A 22,779-nucleotide genomic window follows, 5' to 3' on the forward strand; every position below is an offset into this window, starting at 1 on the left:
TAAAAAGCTAAAGAAGGACAGTTACAGAAGAGACCTAAAAAAAAAGTGAAACAGTGAATGCCAGAACTATACACGAGTTCAAGAATAAATTGGATGTGGAGAGATATAAAAACGGGCATAGCTCTCATCCCATAAAATACGACTAGGCAAATACAACTAGGTAAATACTCAGGTCACAAAACAAGCACTTTGCAATAGACCACCAAATTCTATACTTCATCAAACTAAGAAATAATTCCTAAGACAAATGAGAATTACATTGGCATGCCCGCATTCAGGTCATCATTTTCCAATACATACACATACATATATATACCAAAGGCTTTTTCCCCCTTACACAGGGGGGGGGTAGCCAAAAAGGAAAAAGATATAGAAACCACTCCCACCCATTCCATTCCTTACATATTTCACTCCCTTCCACCCTCCTCCCTCCCTCTTATCTTAGCACATTCTGGATGACGGGTCATGCCTGCATCCTGTCCACTGCCTTGGGTCAGAAGCAGTGTCGCAAGACACAGCACATCCACAGCAAGGCCGCTTCATAAATTTGGCAACCCCCCCTCTCCGTCCCCTCATGCAAAAAAGGAGAAGACAGGGAGAAATCCCTTCGGGCTGCGTCAATTTTTTTTTCTCATACATACTTCCTCACCCCCTATCCCCCACCCACTCCCCCTCATGCATCACAGCATCATCTATACACAACCCTTCTCCATTCACCTCTATCTTCTGAACTCTCCCATCGATCTTCACCAGACATTCCTCTCTTTTGTAATGCCCCTTTCACCACATCCATCCATCTCACCCTAGGATGCCCCCTCATATTCACTCCTTCCACCTCTGCCTTCCACACCCCTTTTACTAATTTTTCTTCACTCATTCTTTCCATGTGTCCAAACCATCCTAATACTCTTTCATCAATCCTATCTCCCAGCTCCCTTTCCACCCCTGTTCTCCTCCTCACCTCCTCATTTCTCACTCTATCTAGCCTAGTAACCCCTATCATACTTCTCAGACATCTCATCTCAAACACATTCAAACTCCTTTTCTCTTCCTCTCCTATGTTCCATGTTTCTGCCCCATACAGTGCTGTTGGCACAATCACTCCTTCATATGAAAAAATGCTAACATTGTACCAATATATAAAGGAGGAAACAAGGAAGAACCCACCAACTATAGACCAGTATCACTAACAAGCACTATAGCCAAAATTTGTGAGAAAATCATCAAGAATAGATCGGTAAAACACCTGGAAGATAACAACATATTAAACCCAAGACAATTTGGGTTCAGACAAGGTAGATCATGCACCACAAACTTGATATGCTTCTACTCAAGACTAATAGTGTAAGAAAGAAACGGATGGGCTGATTGTGCATTCCTAGACTTGCAAAAAGCATTTGACAAAGACCACACAGAAAACTACAAAAAAAACTGGAACACATAGGAGGAATACAAGGGAACCTACTAAAATGGTTGGATGACTTCCTGACTGGAAGAAAGATGAGAGTAGTACTCAGAGAAAAATATTCAGATTGGAAAGAGGTGATCAGTGGAGTACCGCAAGGATCTGTACTGGCTCCAATAATGTTTGCTATCTATATGAATGATATGGACGAGGGCGTGAACTGTTACATGAGCTTCTTTGCTGATGACGCCAAACTGTTAAGGAAAGTAGAAACTGATAAGGACTGTGAAGCACTGCAAGAAGATCTGAATAGGGTATGGAACAGGAGTCAGAAATGGGAAGTGGATTTTAATACTAAGAAGTGTAGCATAATGGAGTTTGGAAAAAGCAAAAACAGAATATCAAGAAATTATACAATTGGAACCAAGGAAGTAAAGAAAGTACATACATACATACATATACCAAGGATTTTTCCCCCTTCCAAGGGAGGTAGCCAAAAAGGGAAAGGCATAAAAACACTCCCACCCATTTCATCCCTAAATACACTCCACACCCCTCCCACCCTCCCTCTCATCTGAGCACCTCCTGGATGACGGGTCATCCCTGCACCCTGCCCACCGCCCTGGGTCAGAAGCAGTGTCGCAAGACACAGCACATCCACAGCAAGGCCGCTTCATTTAATCGGCGACCCTCCCTCTCCGTCCCCCCTTGCATATAAGGAGAGGACGGGGAGAAATCCCTTCGGGCTGCATCAAAATTTACTCACACATACTACCCCCCCCCACCCCCCGCCCATTCCTCCTCATGCAATCACAACATCATCCATATACAACCATTCTCCACTCACCTCTGTCTTCCGTCCTCTCCCTTCCTTCCTCAACAGACATTCCCCTCTTCCCCAAAGCCCCCTTCACCCCATCCATCCACCTCATCCTAGGACGTCCCCTCATGTTCACTCCCTCCACATCTGCCTTCCATACCTCTTTTACTAGTCTTTCTTCACTCACTCTTTCCATGTGTCCAAACCATCCTAATATTCTTTCATCAACCCTATCTCCCAAATCCTTCTTCACCCCTGTTCTCCTCCTCACCTCCTCATTTCTCACTCTATCCAGCCTAGTAACCCCCACCATACTTCTCAGACACCTCATCTCAAACACATTCAAACTCCTTCTCTCTTCTTCTCTTATGTTCCACGTTTCTGCCCCATACAGTGCTGTTGGCACAATCACTCCTTCATACAGTCTCCTCTTCGCATCCATTCCCAAATGTCTATTCCTCATTACACTCTTTAATTCACCAAGGCATTTACACGCTTCTCTCAATCTACATTCTACCTCCACCTTCACTCCACCTTTTCCTGCTACACTTGCACCCAAGTATCTAAAACTATCCACTTCCTCCAGTCGCTCTCCCTTAATGTTCACTTCCAGTCTACTGCCACTTTCACCCCTTGTACATCTCATCACCTTACTTTTACCCACATTTATCTTTAGCTTTCTTCTATCACATACTCTCCCAAACTCTGCCACCAGCTTCCTCAATCCCTCCTCTGACCCTGCCACAAGCGCAGTGTCGTCCGCAAACAACAGGTGGCTCACCTCCCACTTTTCTCCATTTTCTTTAACCATCTCCAATCCCTGACCCACTACCCTATCATTCACCTCTCGCACCACCCCATCCATGTATAAGTTGAACAGCCAGGGCGACATAACGCATCCTTGACGAAGTCCCACCTTTACTTCAAACCACTCACTCTCTCCATTTCTAATCCTGACACAAGCTCTACTACTCTCATAAAAACTCTTGACAGCTCCCAAAAGCTTTCCTCCTATCCCATAAATCTGCATAACCTCCCACAGTGCCTTTCTGTCTACCCTATCATAAGCCTTTTCCAGATCCATAAAAGCCCAAAAAACATCCTTCCCCTTTCCTATAGCTTTCTCACATATCTGTCTTACCACAAAGATCTGATCTACACAACCTCTACCTGTCCTAAAACCACACTGTTCCTCACCAATTACTCCCTCTGTTCCTCTCCTAATCCTCTCAATTAAGATCCTCCCATAAGCCTTCCCTACTACACTTAACAGGCTAATCCCTCTGAAACTACTACATTCAAACTTGTCCCCTTTTCCCTTGTAAAGAGGAACTATACAGGCACTTCTCCAGTCCTCCGGTACTCTACCCTCTCTCCAGCAAACATTAAATAACCTCACCAACCAGTCCACCATCACTGAACCTCCCTTTTTCAGACATTCTGCATGGCATCCATCCAGACCAGGTGCCTTACCTGCTTTCATCATCTTTACAACTGCCTTCACCTCATCCTTCCCTATTTCTCCTCCATTCTCCTCACTCATCACTCATTTTCTTTGCATTTCCCACTGCAGCTATCTTTCCTTCCCTATCCTCCTTCACATTTAGCAACTCCCTAAAATATTCTGCCCATCTTCCCCTTACTGCCATCTCTTCCATTATCATCTCTCCATCTGTACCTTTTACCTTTTCTTCCCTACTTGATTCGCCTCCTCTTCCTCTCTTAATTTCTTTCCAAAACATCTTTTTATTACTTTCAAAATTTTCTGTCATACTCCTACCCCATTTCACATCTGCTCTCCTCTTTGCCTCCTTTACCTTTTGCTTTACTTCTCTTTTCTTTTCTTTGTACGTCTCATATGACTCCCCCATCCTCTTTTGTAACCAATCTGTGAATGCTCGCTTCTTCTCTTCTACAACCTTCTTTGTTTCCTCATCCCACCATTCACAACCCTTTCTTCTATTTCCCCCTGTAAAGAAAGTAGGATCCGAAAAAGACTTGGGAGTTATTATGACAAACGACTTGTCCTATGACACACAGATTAACAAAATTGTCGGGAAGACTTACAACTTGCTAAGATCAATAAAAGTGGCTTTTGCTTACCTGGACAAAGACATGATAAAAAAAAATTTGGTTACATTGATAAGGCCTAGACTAGAGTATGCGGCGACATTGTGGTCCCCCAGTACCAAAAAGAACATAAAGAAAATAGAAAGAATCCAAAGAGCAGCTACAAAAATGGCACCTGCACTTGCAAACCTATCATACGAGGAGAGATGGCTAAACTGGAGCTACCGACACTGGAGGAAAGAAGAGAGAGAGGAGACCTACTGACCATCTACAGAATCATGAAAGGCACAGAGATACTTGATAGAGAAGAATTACTAAACTGGGACAAGAGAAACACAAGAGGACATGGAAGGAAATTAAGAAAACATAACTATAGAAGAGAACTGAAGAAAAACAGTTTTCCACATAGAGTTTTGGACACTTGGAACAAACTGGATAATGAAATAGTAAGCGCAAAAACCATTCACAAGTTTAAAAGCAAACTAGACACTGAGAGATACAATGGCGGGACAACACGAGCATAGCTCCCCCTGCAAAATACAACTAGGTAAATATAACCTCCTCTTAACATCCATTCCCAGATGTCTATTTCTCATTACATTTTTTAATCCACCAAGGCATTTAATTGCTTCTCTCAATCTACATTCTACCTCCTCCCCCACTCCTTCCTTTCCTTCCTCCAGTCTCTCACCCTTAATGCTCACTTCCAGCCTACTGTAACTCTCTCCCCCTGTATATCTCATCACCTTACTTTTGCCCACATTTATCTTCAGTGTCCTTTCACACACCTTCTCAAACTCTGTCACAAACTTCCTCAATCCCTCCTCTGATCCTGCTACAAGTGCAATATCATCAGCAAACAACAACTGGCTTATTTCCCACTTTTCTCCATTTACTTTAATCATCTCCAACCCCTGACCCACTACCCTTGCATTCACCTCTTGCACCACCCCATCTATGTATAGATTGAACAGCCAGGGCGACATAACACATCCCTGATGAAGTCTTACCTTTACCTCAAACCATTCACTCTCCATTTTTAATTCTAACACAAGCTCTACTACTCTCGTAAAAACTCTTGACTGCTCTTAACAGCTTTCCTCCAATCCCATATGTCTGCAGTACCTCCCACAGTGCCTTCCTGTCTACACTGTCGTAAACCTTTTCCAAATTCATAAAAGCCCAAAAAACATCCTTAACTTTTCCTATAGCTTTCTCACATATTTGTCTTACCACAAAAATCTGTCCCCCCTCTCCCTTGTAAAGCGGAACTATACAGGCGGGGGGATGGGGGGTGAGGTAGTATGGGGGATGGGGATGGGGGGTGAGGTAGTATGGGGGGATGGGGGGTGAGGTAGTATGGGGGGATGGGGGGTGAGGTAGTATGGGGGGATGGGGGGTGAGGTAGTATGGGGGGATGGGGGGTGAGGTAGTATGGGGGGATGGGGGGTGAGGTAGTATGTGTGAGCAAAATTTGACGCAGCCCAAAGGGATTTTTCCCCGTCTTTTCTTTTATGCATGGGGGTACAGAGAGGGGGGGTCGCCGATTTAATGAAGCGACCTTGCTGTGGATGTGCTGTGTCTTGCGACACTGCTTCTGACCCAGGGCAGTGGACAAGGTGCAGGGATGACCCGTCATCCAGGAGGTGCTAAGATATGAGGGAGGGTGGAGGGGTGTGGAGTGTATTCAGGGATGGAATGGATGGGAATGATATTATGCCTTTTTCTTTTTGGCTACCTCCCTTGTAAGAGGGAAAAAGCCTTGATATATGTATGTATACAGGCACTCCTCCAGTCCTCCAGCACTCTACCCTCTCTTAAACAAATATTAGATAACCTCACCAGCCAGTCCACCATAACTATACCTCCTTTCTTCAGACATTCTTCAGACCTTCCTCTCATTGCCTTCTATTCCATTATCATCTCTCCATCTGCACCTTTTACCCCCTCCTCTCTACTTGATTCACCTCCTCTTCCTCTTTTAATTTCTTTCCAAAACATCTTTTTTATTACTAAAAAAAAATTTCTGTCATACTCTTACCCATTTCACATCTGCTCTCCTTTTTGCTTCCTTTATCTTATGCTTAAATTCACTTCTCTTTACTTTGTACCTCTCATAAGATTCCCTCGTCCTAATTTGTAGCCAATCTGTGAAAGCCTACTTCTTCTCTTCTACACCCTTCTTTGCTTCCTCATTCCACCACTCACTACCCTTCCTTCTATTTCCTTCCACCCTCCTTGTTCCACACACCATCTTTGCACACCTTATGACTCCCTTCTTGAACCATCCCCATTCCTCCTCCACTCCTAGACCTAGTTCTACTCTATCCATCACTCCCTCCCACTCCTCTCTCAGCTTCTTATGCTCATTTTCCTTTTCTTTCTTATTTAAGCAGTTCATTCTAAGTACCTCCCTACCTTCTGCCTTTTTCCTCTTTCTCCACTTATTCTCCACTCTCAATTTACCTTCCACCATAAAACGATCTGATATTCCCCCACACTCTCCCCTTAGAACATGTACATCCTTAACCCCTTCAATATGGGCCACATCGCTCATCTGGCAGCATTAGCTGCCAGACGTGCAATGTTGCGTCATAATACTCGCATTATAGAAAATAAAGTCACTGCTCTATCGCTCATTCTCTTTCACCCGTGAATTTTAATAACCATAGAAAATATGATGAAGCCAGTTTTCAGAGTATGTGGGTCACGCAGGTAAGACTACAATAAATATAATCAAGACGCCAACATTGGCATCCTCGTATACCCACTTGCTCCTCATGACGCCTACGTAGGCATCACCGTATGGATGAGGTTAACTCATCCTACCGTACTCCTGGTCACCACTATATTAACGCTCTATCTACCACCCATCCACCACCCTCTCCCATGTGTACTTTTACTTGACTTTCTTCCTGAACACTGTATTTGCTATCATCAACTCTCTTTCCAGACACATCTCCACCATCAATTCTCCACTACGATTTTTACCTGCAACTCCATACTTCCCAATCACTCCATCTATTGGTTTGTTTCCTACCCTAGCATTAAGGTCTCCTAAAACAACTACATTGAGATTTCTTCCTAATCCCTCCCTTTCCTCTATGCTCTTCTCACTACCAGGCCCATACACATTTACAAAAACCCACATCTCCCTCCCCAGCCTCACCTTCATCCACATCAACCTTGATGAAACCTCCTTCCACTCAACTACACGCTTGCTTATCTCTTCACTTACTAGTATAGCCACCCCTTCTCTCCCTCGTCCCCTCTTCATTCCGGAGTACCTCCCAGCTACACTCCCAAACTCACACTCGCCCTTCCCATTCATTTTAGTTTCACTCAAAACCAGCACATCCATCTTTCCTCTCACAAACATACTACCTATCTCTTCCCTTATAGTCTCATCTGTACCACATCCACGCACATTAAAAGACCCAAACCTTAGGGTACTGGTTGGAAAACTCCCAGACCCTCTTATGCCTTTACCATTTTTAGGAATGTCCCCTTTTGGGGCTACAGGTAGTAGGACTCCTAATCCCATCCCCCGTCCCATTGTTTGTCGCCTCTTATGACTCGAGTGGAAAGACTTGGTGGTAGCATTCTCTTCCCCCACCACAGGGTAGGCAAAAAAAGGAAATGATTATTCAGAGAAATGGTACAGGACAGTAACAAGTGTTGGGGGACAGCATAACAGAGGGACAGTCATAGTATGAAAGTGTCATCATTTCTCTATGAACAGAGTTTTCCTCTATCACAGACAAAATGATGTGTGGCTCTGGTCCATAGGGGCACCCCATATAGACCCCAAAGTACCAACTGCATGCTACTCTGCCATAATAACATGCAGCCAATGATGATGATGATATGGTTTAACGTCACACACTCCCCCCTATTGGGAGGCTAGGACGGTCAGCGAGCTTCCTCATACCTAATACTATTTAATTGCAAAGTGGTGACTTGAATGCGGGAATGCAAACGTAATTCTCATTTGTCTTGGGAATTATTTCTTAGTTTGATTTACCACCACAAAATCTGCCTGGCAACTGACAATATAATGTTCTACACTGACTCCAGACACCATCTCAGAATTTCATCACAGGATGGCTGGAAATGTGACTAGTCCATTTCCTGTTGTCTCCTCTAAGAGAGAACCAGGGTAGTAGATTAATTGGCTTCTGTAAGGAAATGACCAAGGAAGAAGTTTTTATCCAAATATTTCAAAGAGTAGTAAAAAAGAAAAGAAAAAACAAACAAAAGAAATACAGGAATGTAATGCTTTCAGTGAAGCAGTGAACCACTGCTGAAAGAAAAGAACTCATACATATGAAAACAAAAGGAAACCTATTGTTCTCATTGTACACAATGAGTAGGCTATGGTAACCAGTAAAGTTTTCCAGTTCTTGAAGTGGGTATAGTTTTGGCATAATGGAGAAAGAGAAAGAAGAAAAAATAACAAATGAACCAACAAAGAGAGTATTAGACATAAGTATAGTGGAGAGCCCAAGAGGTGTGATCCCCAAGAGACAGTCTCATAGACACACCAAGGAAAAATTAAAGGTGGGAAAATAAGAGTTTGTTCCGAAGAATACAAACTCTTCGGTACTCCTTACACTAGGATACTCTCGCGTAGCGCGAATATTTCTACTGCGAAATTAAAATCCTCACTCTGTGGGTCTGGGCAACGCTTATCCTCAGTAAGGGGCCCCATTGGGGCAAGGGGGGGGGGCCCTTGCCCTCCACCACAAGTCTCGCACACTATAACCATTCTCTTCGCAGTAGTGACCGCGTTAACATCTCTCCATGTTTACGTCGGTGCCGAAAATCAAGCAATCCGCTTCGATTGTCGCCAGCTCACTCTAAGGACGCTAAGGAGTTCGTCGTCCTTCAATTTCATCGGGGTTTTCCCTACGCCATCCTGTGTCCTGGAATTTTAAGTGCTTCTCCATTCCCTGTATTATTCCCTTAACCGCCACCGGGTATCCTACCCTTCACTGTAAGTATGGAATCTGGTTCCAGTATTGTTGTGGTTTCGCCGCATAGAAAATGGCCATAGAAAATGGCTTCCCTCTTCACCCCCCCAAAAACTGGGGAAGGCGGCCTACGGCTTCGGAGGAGACGAGCAATTCTCTCCCTCCTCCACGGCGTAGTAGACAGGCAGCCAAGTTGTCCTTTATTCCTTTAAACCTGGACGGTTAGCGTAGATGGACATGCGCCTCAGGCCACCTCTAGCTACCGTTCCTGTACGAGCTTTTCCCGGATGAGGTCGCTTGCGGCTTGCCCTCGCCCATCCCAGAAACTCAACAGTCGCCAGGAAGGTGGTACAACGCCACTTCGAGTCATTCTCAGGCCAAGTTGTCCTCTTCCTTCAACAAAGGACGGTTAGCGTAGTCGGACATGCGCGTCAAGCCACCGCTAGCTACCGTTCCTGTACGAGCTTTTCCCGGATGAGGTCGCTTGCGGTTTGCCCTCGCCCATCCCGGAAACTCAACAGTCGCCAGGAAGGTGGTACAACGCCACTTCGAGTCATTCTCAGGCCAAGTTGTCCTCTTCCTTCAACAAAGGACGGTTAGCGTAGTCGGACATGCGCGTCAAGCCACCGCTAGCTACCGTTCCTGTATGACATTTTTCCCGGATGTGGTCGCTTGCGGCTGCCCCCGAAACTCGACGCCGGCACGGACAAAGGGGGGGGGGCAAAGAGCCCCTTAGTCTCTTCTACTCAGGAATCCCGCTGTACGCACAACACCCACCGTAGGAAGAGCTGGGTGATCAACGGTGCCCTTTCCATGCCCTTTGCTCACAGGGACAGAGATCAGGGACGAGGTTGCAGACGCGGTGTTTCTAGATGGCTTCCCCCCTCACCCGACACAAGGAGAAGGCATGCTACGTCGGCGGAGGACGCGGGCAGTTGTCTCCCCCCTCCTAAGCGTAGTAAACGGAAAGGTTGTACAATAGCCGCCCCGAGTCAGTCTCAGGCCACTTGTCTCCTGTTCCTGCCCACAGGGTGGTTAGCTACGACGGGCACGCGCTGGCCCCCGCGAACCCCCCCGGGTACGAGATTTTTCCCGGATGCGTCCACCGGCCCCGCGACGCTGCCGGCGGCTCCGCCCCCCCACGGACAAAGGAGCCGAGTTCGGAGATTCGGAGCGCGTCGGCCTCTTCTCCTCCTCGGGTGGCCCCCACGTTCACCTTCCACCCGTCGTCAGACGAGCCGGGTCATCGCCGGAACCCTTTCTATGCCCGGTGGGCAGGAAGCCCGAGATGTGCCCACGCGCGCGTTCGTCGTGGGTGACTCGGCTTCGTCCAGAGGAGGCAGTCTCCCATTGGCGTCTCCCGGACCATCCGCACCCAGGCGGGACTCAAGCGGACATTCCCCGGACCTCCTCCCCACTCTGTTCACTCGTCACTACGTTGAAGGAACAGATGGAGGCCCAACGGGAATTTTTCCGCGCTTCTCAAGCGCGGTTCGTGCACCGCACGGAAGCTCGTGAGGAGTCACCGCCCCCAAGGGCCCCCCTCGACCATCTTCCACTTGCTCGGCCCCCCTCTGTACCCATCAGTGACCGGGATGGTAGCGTGAGGTTCCTCTCTGCCCGTCCCGACCCCTCCTACGCCGACGACGATGTCCACAGCTCCGTAGGGGGGGGGGGCCACGCTCCCTTTCCCCTCCCGTTTCCCAGTCGGAATCCTCGATGGTGGTCCCACCTTCCTTCTCGGACGTCCTCGCGAGGGTTCGGAGGGCGAATCGACTGGGCCACCCGAAAGAAGAGGAAGCCACATTCGAGTCTGACATCTTCATGACGGCCAACTCTCAGAAAGCCCAGCCTCCTCCCCTCCACCTTCCATGGAGTACGCAGACGGCGAGAGCCATGGCCCAGGCCTCCGACGCTCTCGCAACAAGGACGACCGAGAAGACGCGTTGGCTTCCGGTCCCATTGGAACACCAGAAGCGCTTCTACACCCCATCGGGGTCAACCCTCGGAGCAGCCTCGATCCCGGCGAGGTTACCAGAGCTGGTTAAGGCGGACGCCGAGTCGCTGCGCAGACGAAACGTCCTCCTCTCTGGCAGGGAAGTCAGCAACCACCTTCAATCACTGGCTCTGTCCCTGGCGGTGAACTCCTGGCTAGAACGCCTCCTTGCCTCGGCGTGGGGGTTCTTACCCGCACTACAACCCCAGGAAGAATGCGACCTCCAGGCTTTTTGGCAAGCGCGAGCAGAGCCCTGAAGCATCAGGTTTCCTGTCTCTCAACGTCCTGGGCCAACTTCGAGTCCCGCAGGAGATACACCATCCTCGGGGACCCCAGTGACCCCCTCCTCAGGGAGATTTATGCTCACCCACACGCTGATTCCCCCGGATATGGTGGACTCCGAGATCCTAGACGCAAACATTATAGAGGCTCCGGACTCCCCCACAGGACTCCTAGGAATTCGCCAGCCCCTCTGCACAGGATAGGGGGTTGCCTCTCCCTCTACTGGAGAGCATGGGAAGAGGCCGGGGCGGAAGACTGGACCTACTGAGTCATTAAGACGGGCTATTGTCTTCCCTTTTCCACTGTCCCAAACCTCTCCCTCTATCCCATCCAAGTCAGCAGCTTCCACCCGGACTCGGCTCGCGGGCGGGCCCTAGCGGAGGAATCCTCCGTTTTGCTCCAGACAGGAACTTTAGTGGAAGTCTCGACTCCGGACCCAGGGTTCTTCTCACGGCTATTCCTAGTAGAAAAGACAACAGGGGTGTGGAGACCAGTCATCTATTTGTCTCCACTCAACAAGTTCCTTTTCCCTGACAAAGTTCCGAATGGCCTCCCCAGAGTCCGTAAGGGCGTCTATCAGGGAAGGGAACTTCATGGTGTCGCTGGACCTCCAAGATGCATTCCGCCCAGCTATGCCAGAACACCTGAGAATGGTCCTAACCTTTGTCCTGAAATTGGGCACAGTAGTCAACCCGGAAAAGTCAGATTTCTTACCAGAACAGAGAGTCACGTACCTGGGTATGGTCCTGGACTCCTCCCTAATGGAATCCTTCCTAGTAGGAAAGGGGATCCCGAATCTCGCTTCTCTAGTTGCACAGGCACTATCGACCAGGTTCCTGACGGCTACACAATGCCAAATCCTCCTGGGCCATATGGCCTCCATATAGAAATTAATCCCCTGGAGTAGACAAAGAATGCGACCGCTACAGTGGCTCCTCAAGTCTCAGTGGGCCCCGCAAGAGGGAGAACCCCTACAACACATCTCCCTCACCGAAGAAGTCAAGGATTCTCTTCTCTGGTGGAAGGCCCATGCAACCTTCTCATGGGGATGCCCCTCGGCCCATCTCCCCCCGAAGTCCTCCTGTTCTCCGATGCCTCCAAGGAGGGCTGGGGAGCCCACCTCAACGACGATCACATCAGCGGTTCCTGGTCCACAGTCGAGCGGACAGCCCATATCAATTGGCTTGAGTTGAAAGCAGTACTCCTGGCTCTCCGTCACTTCAAGGATCAAGTCTCAGGAAAAGTAGTGGGCATAATGTCGGACAACTCCTCGGTAGTACCCTACCTGAACGAGCAAGGGGGGCACAGTCTCCCAGGAACTATGCCTTCTGATGATGGACATCCTCAACCTAGCCAAGAATCTCCAGGTGTCACTCAAAGCCCGTTACATCCCGGGGAAGAGGAATGTCTGGGCGGACCACCTCGGCAGGAAGAATCAGATAATCAACACAGAATGGTCCCTCTATCGAGAAGTAGCGAACTTCATCCTCAGCAAATGGGGCTCCCCTCTAGTGGACCTTTTTGCAATGAGATGGAATCACCAACTCCCAATATTTCAGCCCTTTCCTGGATCCTCTGACAGCAGGAGAAAACGCTCTTCTGCACAGTTGGGACAACCTGGACTCCTACGCTTTCCCACCATTTCCCTTGCTCCAGAAGGTACCTCAGAGCAAGACACGCATCCTACCTTCGGATGACTTTGATCACTCCTTGGTGGCCTGAAGCCCCATGGTTTCCGGACGCCCTCGAGCTAGCAGTAGAAGAGCCTCTGGCCCTTCAGGGAAGACCAGATCTTCTGTATCCACCCATCAACGGGCCTTGGCACAAGAACCCTTCAGCACTCAATCTTCACGCGTTCAGACTATGGTCCAGATCCTCCTAAAGAAGGGTTTTCCCAGAGAAGTGGTTGAGGACATGTCCGCTCCTATTTGCTCATCCTCAGCTAACCTTTATCAAGGGAAATGCGCCTTTGCAAATGGTGCCACTCCAGGAAGTTAGTCCCAGTTCGAGCCACCATTCCTGAGATCGCCTCCTTCCACGTCCTCAGGAAGTCCAGGAAGATCTCCCTCTCGGCAGTACAAAGCTATAGGGCAGCTCTAAATCAGGTGTTTTCTCTGAAGGGCATGGTCCTAGCCCTTTCACAGGAAATTTCCATGCTCTTCAGGCACTTCAAAGATCATGCCCCCCCCAGGGAAATCAGTTCTCCTCCGCGGGATGTGGCATTAGTCCTGAACTCTCTGAGGGGTCCCCCTTACGAACCTCTCCGAGAGGCACATCTGAAGGACCTCTCCTAGAGGACAGTTTTTTCTGCTAGCCCTGGCATCTTCCAAGAGAGTAGGGGAGTTACATGCCATCTCTTATAGAGTCGCCCATTCCAAAGGATGGAAAGAGGTCTCCTTCACTTTCATGCCTCAATTCATTGCCAAAACAAAGATCCTGCCAAATCCGACCCTAGATTCTGGTCCTTTAGTGTTCCATCCTTAGACGAATTTGCAGGGGGAGAATAGACTGAAACAGTTCTATGCCCGGTACAAGCCATCCGGACCTACCTCAAGAGAACCGAACATCTTCGACCAGAATTAAAGTGGTTGTTCATCTCTACTAAAGGTAGCCCATCACTAAGAATTCCTTTTCTTACTGGACAATGGAAGTCATCCGCAGAGCCTGCGACATGGACCACACAGATTGCCCATGACCTGAGGGCAGTAGGGACCTCCCTAGTCATCAGAAAGAATCGGTCAGTCAACCAGGTTCTTCAAGCAGGTATATGGAAAAGCCAGAATACGTTCACTTCCTTTTACCTCAAAGAAGTTATGCGGGAATCTTTAGGGAACTTATCTTTGGGCCCCATAGTGGCCGCCCAAGAAGTCCTGAAAATGATATACCCCTCCTCAAGAGCACACAGCCGACCCGGACAGTCCAGGTTCTGGCTCGGCAACTGCAGGGATAACTTTCTAAAGTCCTTCTCATACTCTTACATTCCCTTACCTCACCCGCGGGCTCTCTAGCATTCCAAGGGAATCAATTCAAGCCCTTCAGTGGTACAAAAGTGATTATAACCTTTCTGTCTCCACTCCAGGGAACAGAAAGGGGTGCACTTCAAAGTGAGGGGAATGTATAGGGGTCTGGTCAACATAGTCTTAGCACACTAGATTTTCCTTACAGCGGTTTCCCAGGCTAGATAACAACTTCCTTCCCTCCTAAGTCCGAGTCTCCTAGTGTAAGGAGTACCGAAGAGTTTGTATTCTTCGGAACAAATGTAATTTTCGCAGGAAAATTAATTTTTCCCTGATACAAACCTGAGGTACTCCTTACCTTTAATGGCCCTCCTCAACCACCCCTCTAAACAGTTCCTTCTCCTTGCCTGACAACCTTGTGCTTAAATCATACCTGGCTCAGAGAATGGTTATAGTGTGCGAGACTTGTGGTGGAGGGCAAGGGCCCCCCCCCTTGCCCCAATGGGGCCCCTTACTGAGGATAAGCGTTGCCCAGACCCACAGAGTGAGGATTTTAATTTCGCAGTAGAAATATTCGCGCTACGCGAGAGTATCCTAGTGTAAGGAGTACCTCAGGTTTGTATCAGGGAAAAATTAATTTTCCTGCGAAAATTACATTTTTCAGGATTTCAAAGAAACCCAGGCGAAATAGGCAATAGCTTAGACATAGAGATATTAGATATAGTAATGCATTAAGGAATCGCGAAGTAAATTATTTCATGGAAGAAATCATAGACTTAAGATTAGATTATCGAGCGAATCTTAGAGAAATTATTACATTGCGAAAGAGTAATGAGCAAGCGATCAAAGAATTAGGTGACCTAAAGAGTGAAATTGAATTCCTATAAAAAGAAAATGAAAGAATGAAAAATGAGGACTAAAATAAAAATAAAGAATTGTAAAAGGTCAAAGAACAGTTACAAGCAGTGACCAGAAAGGTGGAAGAGTCAATCAAAGAAATAGACCTCACTGAAATAAAAAATCAATGGAAAAAAGAACAGGAAAATAAAAAATATATACTCTAGTGAAATAGTACAAAAACAGATTGAGGAAAATACAAAAGAAACAGTTATAAAAGTGATTAAAGAAAAGGAAAATTGGGTGAGAGATACAGTTGACAAAGGTAAGTGCATTGTGGTCCATGGTATCCAGGAAAAACATGATATGTATAGATACCAGAGAGAAAAGGAGGAGAAGGAAATAGCTAAGGAAATTTTGAAAGAAATACAGGATGAAGGACAGTCTCGATAAAGAAATCGATGAAATCCACAGGATAGGCAAATATTCAAAAGAAAAACAACATAGACCACTGAAAATAAAACTAAGAACTCAAATGATAGCAGAGGAGATATTATCAAAAGCGGTTAAATTGGCAAACAGCGAGAAATTCAAACATATATGGATACAAAAGGAAATGAGTGATGAGGAAAAAGAGAAAGACAAAGCTCTCAGAATTGAAGCCAATGACAGAAATGAGAAAAGAACAGAGATGGAAAAAAAAAAAATTGGAGAGTGCTGGACTTGAGACTGAAAAAATGGTACATAAAAAAATGGAAACTTAAACCAAAAAAGAAAGATAATATGAAACTAAATGTGGCATACACAAATATTGATGGCATGATCTCTGGAATCAATGAACTAAATGACCATCTAGAAATGGAAAAAACTGACATCATGGGAATTGTGGAGACAAAACTGAAAGGAAATATATCAACAAGCATAGTGGGACAAGGTCTATACAACCATTGGGTGAAAAATAGTACAGAAAAGCAGGGAGGTGTCATGATATTGACCAAAAAGGGTCTAAATGTGACAGATAAATGAATGCCAAGACAATGTAGAACTAATTATGATCGAAATTGTAAGCAAAAAGATGAAAGGCAGAAAATTTGTTGTAGTGTATGTACCACCAAAAACACAGGCTTGGTCGGATAGCAAACATTCTAAATTACTGGAAGACACAATGAATGCACTAAATGAGTTAGTAAAAGAGGATGAAAACATAGTAATCATGGGGGATTTTAATGCAAATGATATAATCTGGGAAGAAATGATAGTAAAAGGGGAGAGGATCATTGGAGCAACATCCTACCAGATATGACCATCGAATACACCCTAACTCAATGGTTAAGGAAAATACTAGACATAGAAACAATGAGGAACTGTCGAAACTAGACTTAATATTAACTTCTGAACCAGATATTGTGAATTAATTGGAGCACAAAACACCAATTGGAAAGAGTGACCATATACTAATAAAGTTTGAATTAAAAGAACAGAACAATGTAAGTAGAAACAATAAGCATAGAGAAGGAAGATTAATGTACTATAAAATGGATTTTGAAAAACTTAGAAAATTTGTCCAAAACACTAACTGGGACAAATTTTCCAAAGAGAAAACATAAATGGAAGACAATTGGAACATATTCAAAGAAAAGTACAATGAAGGAATTGACAAATATATACCAAAAAGAAACAAAAAGAGATTTATATAAAGTGTAGGTATAACAAAAGGTCCAGCGAGGCTAGAGACAGAAGAGACAAAGCCTGGAAAAAATGGAAAAAAAAAGAAAAAAAACATCTAAATGGAAAATATATATAAAATTTACATACATACATATACCAAGGCTTTTTCCCCCTTACAAGGGGGGTAGCCGAAAAGAAAAAGGCATAACATCATTCCCACCCATTCCATCCCTGAATACACTCCACACCCCTCCACCCTCCCTCTTATCTTAGCACCTCCTGAATGACGGGTCATCCCTGCACCTTGTCCACTGCCCTGGGTCAGAAGCAGTGTCGCAAGACACAGCACATCCACAGCAAGGCCGCTTCATTGAGAAGACGGGGAGAAATCCCTTCGGGCTGCGTCAAATTTTGCTCACACATACTACCTCACCCCCCATCCACCCGCCCATTCCACCTCATGCTATCACAACATCATCCATATACAACCATTCTCCATTCACCCCTGTCTTCTGTCCTCTCCCGTCCTTCCTCAACAGACATTCCCCTCTTCCCCAAAGCCCCCTTCACCCCATCCATCCATCTCATCCTAGGAAGTCCCCTCATGTTCACTCCCTCCACATCTGCCTTCCACACCTCTTTTACTAGTCTTTCTTCACTCATTCTTACCATGTGTCCAAACCATCCTAATATTCTTTCATCAACCCTATCTCCCAGCTCCTTTTCCACCCCTGTTCTCCTCCTCACCTCCTCATTTCTCACTCTATCTAGCCTAGTAACCCCCATCATACTTCTCAGACACCTCATCTCAAACACATTCAAACTCCTTCTCTCTTCTTCTCTTATGTTCCACGTTTCTGCCCCATACAGTGCTGTTGGCACAATCACTCCTTCATACAGTCTCCTCTTAGCATCCATTCCCAAATGTCTATTCCTCATTACACTTTTTAATCCACCAAAGCATTTACTCGCTTCTCTCAATCTACATTCTACCTCCACTTTCACTCCACCTTTCCCTGCCACATTTGCACCCAAGTATCTAAAACTATCCACTTCCTCCAGTCGCTCTCCCTTAATGCTCACTTCCAGTCTACTGCCACTTTCACCCCTTGTACATCTCATCACCTTACTTTTACCCACATTTATCTTTAGCTTTCTTCTATCTCATACTCTCCCAACCTGTCACCAACTTCCTCAATCCCTCCTCCGATCCTGCCACAAGCGCAGTGTCGTCTGCAAACAACAGCTGGCTCACCTCCCACTTTTCTCCATTTTCTTTAACCATCTCCAATCCCTTGCCCACTACCTTTGCATTTACCTCTCGCACCACCCCATCCATGTATAAGTTGAACAGCCAGGGCAACATAACGCATCCTTGATGAAGTCCCACCTTTACCTCGAACCACTCACTCTCTCCATTCCCAATCCTGACATAAGCTCTACTATTCTCATAAAAACTCTTGACAGCTCCCAGAAGCTTTCCTCCTATCCCGTATATCTGCATAACCTCCGACAGTGCCTTTCTGTCTACCCTATCATAAGCCTTTTCCAGATCCATAAAGGCCCAAAAAACATCCTTTCCCTTTCCTATAGCTTTCTCACATATCTGTCTTACCACAAAGATCTGATCTACACAACCTCTACCTGTCCTAAATCCACACTGTTCCTCACCAATTACTCCTTCTGTTCCTCTCCTAATCCTCTCAATTAAGATCCTCCCATAAGCCTTCCCAACTACACTCAACAAGCAAATCCCTCTGAAACTACTACATTCACACTTGTCCCCTTTTCCCTTGTAAAGAGGAACTATTCAGGCACTCCTCCAGTCCTCCGGCACTCTACCCTCTCTCCAACAAACATTAAATAACCTCACCAACCAGTCCACCATCACTGTACCTCCCTTTTTCAGACATTCCACATGGCATCCATCCAGACCAGGTGCCTTACCTGCTTTCATCATCTTAACAACTGCCTTCACCTCATCCTTCCTTATTTCTCCTCCATTCTCCTCATTCATCACTCTCATTTTCTTCGCACTTCCCACTGCAGCAATCTTTCCTTCCCTATCCTCCTTCACATTTAGCAACTCCCTAAAATATTCTGCCCATCTTCCCCTTACTGCCTTCTCTTCCATTATCATCTCTCCATCTGCACCTTTTAGCTTTTCTTCTCTACTTGATTCGCCTCCTCTTCCTCTCTTAATTTCTTTCCAAAACATCTTTTTATTACTTTCAAAATTTTCTGTCAAACTCTTACCCCATTTCACATCTGCTCTCCTCTTTGCAACCTTTACCTTTTGCTTTACTTCTCTTTTCTTTTCTTTGTACCTCTCATATGACTCCCTCGTCCTATTTTGTAACCAATCTGTGAAAGCTCACTTCTTCTCTTCTACAATCTTTTTTGTTTCCTCATCCCACCATTCACTACCCTTTCTTCTATTTCCCCCTGTCCTTCTTGTTCCACACACCATCCTTGCACACTTTATGACTCCCTCCTTGAACCATCCCCATTCCTCCTCCACACCCAGCTCTACTCTACCCTTTACTCCCTCCCACTCCTCCTTCAGCTTCTTTCCGTACTCCTTCTCCTTTTCCTTTTCATTCAAAGAGTTCACTCTAAGAACCTCCCTACCTTTTGTCCCTTTCCTCTTCCTCCATCTATCCTCCACTTTCAACTTACCTTCCACCAAAAAATGATCTGATATTCCCCCACCCTCTCCCCTTAGCACATGTACATCCTTAACTCTTCCTATCATAATCCTATTTACCACTACATAATCCATTAGCACTCTATCTACCACCCTTCCCTCCACCACCCTCTCCCATGTGTACTTATGCTTGACTTTCTTCCAAAACACTGTATTTGCTATCATCAACTCTCTTTCTAGACACATTTCCACCATCAACTCTCCACTATGATTCTTTCCTGGAACTCCACATTTCCCAACCACTCCATTGATTGGACCATTTCCCACCCTAGCATTAAGGTCTCCCAGTACTATCACAGTGACATTTCTTCCCAAATCCTCTATGCACTCATTTAAATCTATCCAAAAGGCCTCCCTTTCTTCTACACTCTTCTCACTGCCAGGCCCATATGCACTTACAAAGACCCACATCTCCTTCCCCAGTTTCACCTTCATCCACATTATCCGTTATGCTGTCCTCCAACCCCTTGTTGCTGTCCTGTACCATTTCTCTGAGTATTCCTTTTCTGTGATGGGGGAATTCCCTGTGGTGGGGGAAAAGAATACTGCCACCAAGTATTCCCACTTAGATCGTAAGAGGCGAGAAGAAAGGGACGGGGATTGGGACTAGGCATCCTTCTCCTTGTAGCCCCACAGGGGAAATTCCTAAAAGAAAAAAAGATAAAAATATATAAAACTTAGGAATGAATATATGAATTTACGCAGGAAAGAAAAAAGAAATTATGAAAAAGATAGACAAATGTAAGGATCAACCCAAACTCTTTTACAGATATATAAATGAAAAACTAAAGGATAAACACGAAATAGCGAAATTGTGTGAAGGAGATAAAGAATATATAGATGATACAGAAATGGCAGAAGTCATGGTCAGACACTTCAGGTCAGTTTTTACAATTGAGAGCTCACAATTTTGGGAAGATAGAAAACAAGAAAGATCACCCAAAATGGAAGAAATAAAGGTAACACAAAAAGAAATAAGAGATCAAATAAAAAAAAAACATAGATATCAGGAAATTGCATGGACCAGATGGAATTGCAAATTGGATACTGAAAGAGTGTATAGACAAATTGTCAGACAAACTATACAAGATAATAGACTCCTCACTCAAAGAAAGAAAGGTACCGCAAGATTGGAAAGATGCAAATATAGTACCAATATACAAAGGAGGAAATAGGGAAGACCCTACAAATTTCAGACCAGTATCCCTTACAAGCATAGTAGCAAAAATATGTGAAAAAGTCATGAGAAATAGAAAGAACAAACACTTGGAGGAAAATAAAATAATAAACCCTAAACAATTTGGCTTTAGAAGTGGAAGATCATGTACCACAAACCTAATTTGCTTTTACTTTTTTTAGAGTCCAAGTCATAGATAAGAGGAGACTCTCAATGAAAAGAAAGAACTCAGATATTGTTGTGATGTCAGTGATAGAAATTGTTTGTGACAAATAAGAATAAGGAAGATTTGTTAAAGTTGTTAAAGTTTTTATATCAGCTAAAAAAAGTTAATGTGAAGGTGAGAATAGCACTGTGAAGCAAAATTAAAAACGACTTATGTTCTTATAACTTAATTGTACTAAATGTAGAAATCCTTTATTGTCTTTCAGGTACTACTACCACCAATGCTCCTGTACAAGCCAAGGACCATGAGCTTCCTCCATACTTGTTGTCAGAGTTGCCTACTATACCAGCAAGGAAGTTAGGTAAGAATTGTTTCTTTATACATACATACATACATACATATACCAAGGCTTTTTCCCCCTTCCAAGGGAGGTAGCCAAAAAGGGAAAGGCATAAAAACACTCCCACCCATTTCATCCCTAAATACACTCCACACCCCTCCCACCCTCCCTCTCATCTAAGCACCTCCTGGATGACGGGTCATCCCTGCACCCTGCCCATCGCCCTGGGTCAGAAGCAGTGTTTCTTTATACTAGATATTATTAATGGTTATTACTTTATATACTGGGGTATAGCCATATTGGGGTACTGACTGCATGGTGACAGTACTTTAGTGATTGTTTTGGGATGTCCCTATGGACTAGAGTTATAGCAAGGACAGGCTGAGCTGTGCCAGCCAGGTGCAACCATGAATAGGTAGGGGGTCCCTCACCCTTCTCCTTTGTGAATTCCCCTATCCCTACCCTTCATATTTGCTACCCTACTCTCCTTTTTCACCATTTTTCTCTAATACTTGTTGTTGTTATTGTCGTTCCCTAGACTGTCTGTCCGAGCAGTCCCGTCTCCCCAAGGAAACTGGGTTTTCCCACAAATCCTTTATAGAGTGTATATTGTGTTGTTTGCATGCATGATTGTGTATAATGCAGTCTTCCATTATGTGTTGTATGGTATGGGGTGAAGTGTTACATCCTGGGCAGCTGTTCACAATGCGGTCATCCAGCCTCTTCTGGTAGCTTAGAATTGCTGGGTGGTGGCCGCACCGCAGTCTGGCCAAGTGGATTCTGTCCTTTCGTTGGAGAGAGGATTCAGAAGGGTGGATATCAGGGGGTCTGGCATGCAGCAGTGTGTTGTCTTTCAGTGTGTTAATGGAGCGGTGAGTGATATGATTATGAATATGTTTCCGGAGGCTGGTATTTGGTGGTTGTGGAGGAAGGGAAGAGAGTATCTGTGTGTGATACAGGTCTTTGGGTGTTGTTTTAATGTTTCTTGGTGTGTGTGGGTGTTCTGCTATGTAGTGTAGCAGGTGTGATGTGTTTGTGGTGGCTGCAGCAAGTGTTTGTGTGCCTCTCATGTCAAGGTGGTCCTTGACTTTGAGGACTTTTGTTTCATGGTGTAAATGGTCTGTAGGTGTTGTATTTGTGCAGCCTGTAATTGTTTTTAGGGCTTTGTTTTGTATGATTTGAAGGGTGTTGTGGTGTGTCTCACTGAGATTAGGAGCCCATGCAGGACTCGCATAATTCATCACTGAGCGTATGCATTGTTTGTATATTGTTGCATTAGTTTCTTTGTTTTGTCCAAATGTTGTTCCAGTGATTGACTTAAGTGTGTTAAGTCTTGGTGTGCATTTGTTTTTTATGTTTGTGATGTGTTGTTTGAAAGACA

General features: G+C 45.5%; 1 protein-coding gene across 5 annotated transcripts in view; it reads left to right on the forward strand.

The window, feature by feature from the left end:
- Iml1 (GATOR complex protein Iml1) overlaps positions 1-22,779 on the forward strand; it is a 376,817-nt gene that overhangs the window by 251,128 nt on the left and 102,910 nt on the right. For all 5 annotated transcript variants that reach the window (XM_076201722.1, XM_076201726.1, XM_076201724.1 and 2 more), the window contains one exon: positions 21,324-21,419. In XM_076201722.1, coding sequence (XP_076057837.1) covers positions 21,324-21,419 — 96 coding nt within the window. The remainder of the gene's footprint in view (positions 1-21,323; positions 21,420-22,779) is intronic.

This window comes from Oratosquilla oratoria, chromosome 18, assembly GCF_046742065.1.
Source record: "Oratosquilla oratoria isolate Oo_2021 chromosome 18, ASM4674206v1, whole genome shotgun sequence".
Classification (NCBI taxonomy): domain Eukaryota; kingdom Metazoa; phylum Arthropoda; class Malacostraca; order Stomatopoda; family Squillidae; genus Oratosquilla; species Oratosquilla oratoria.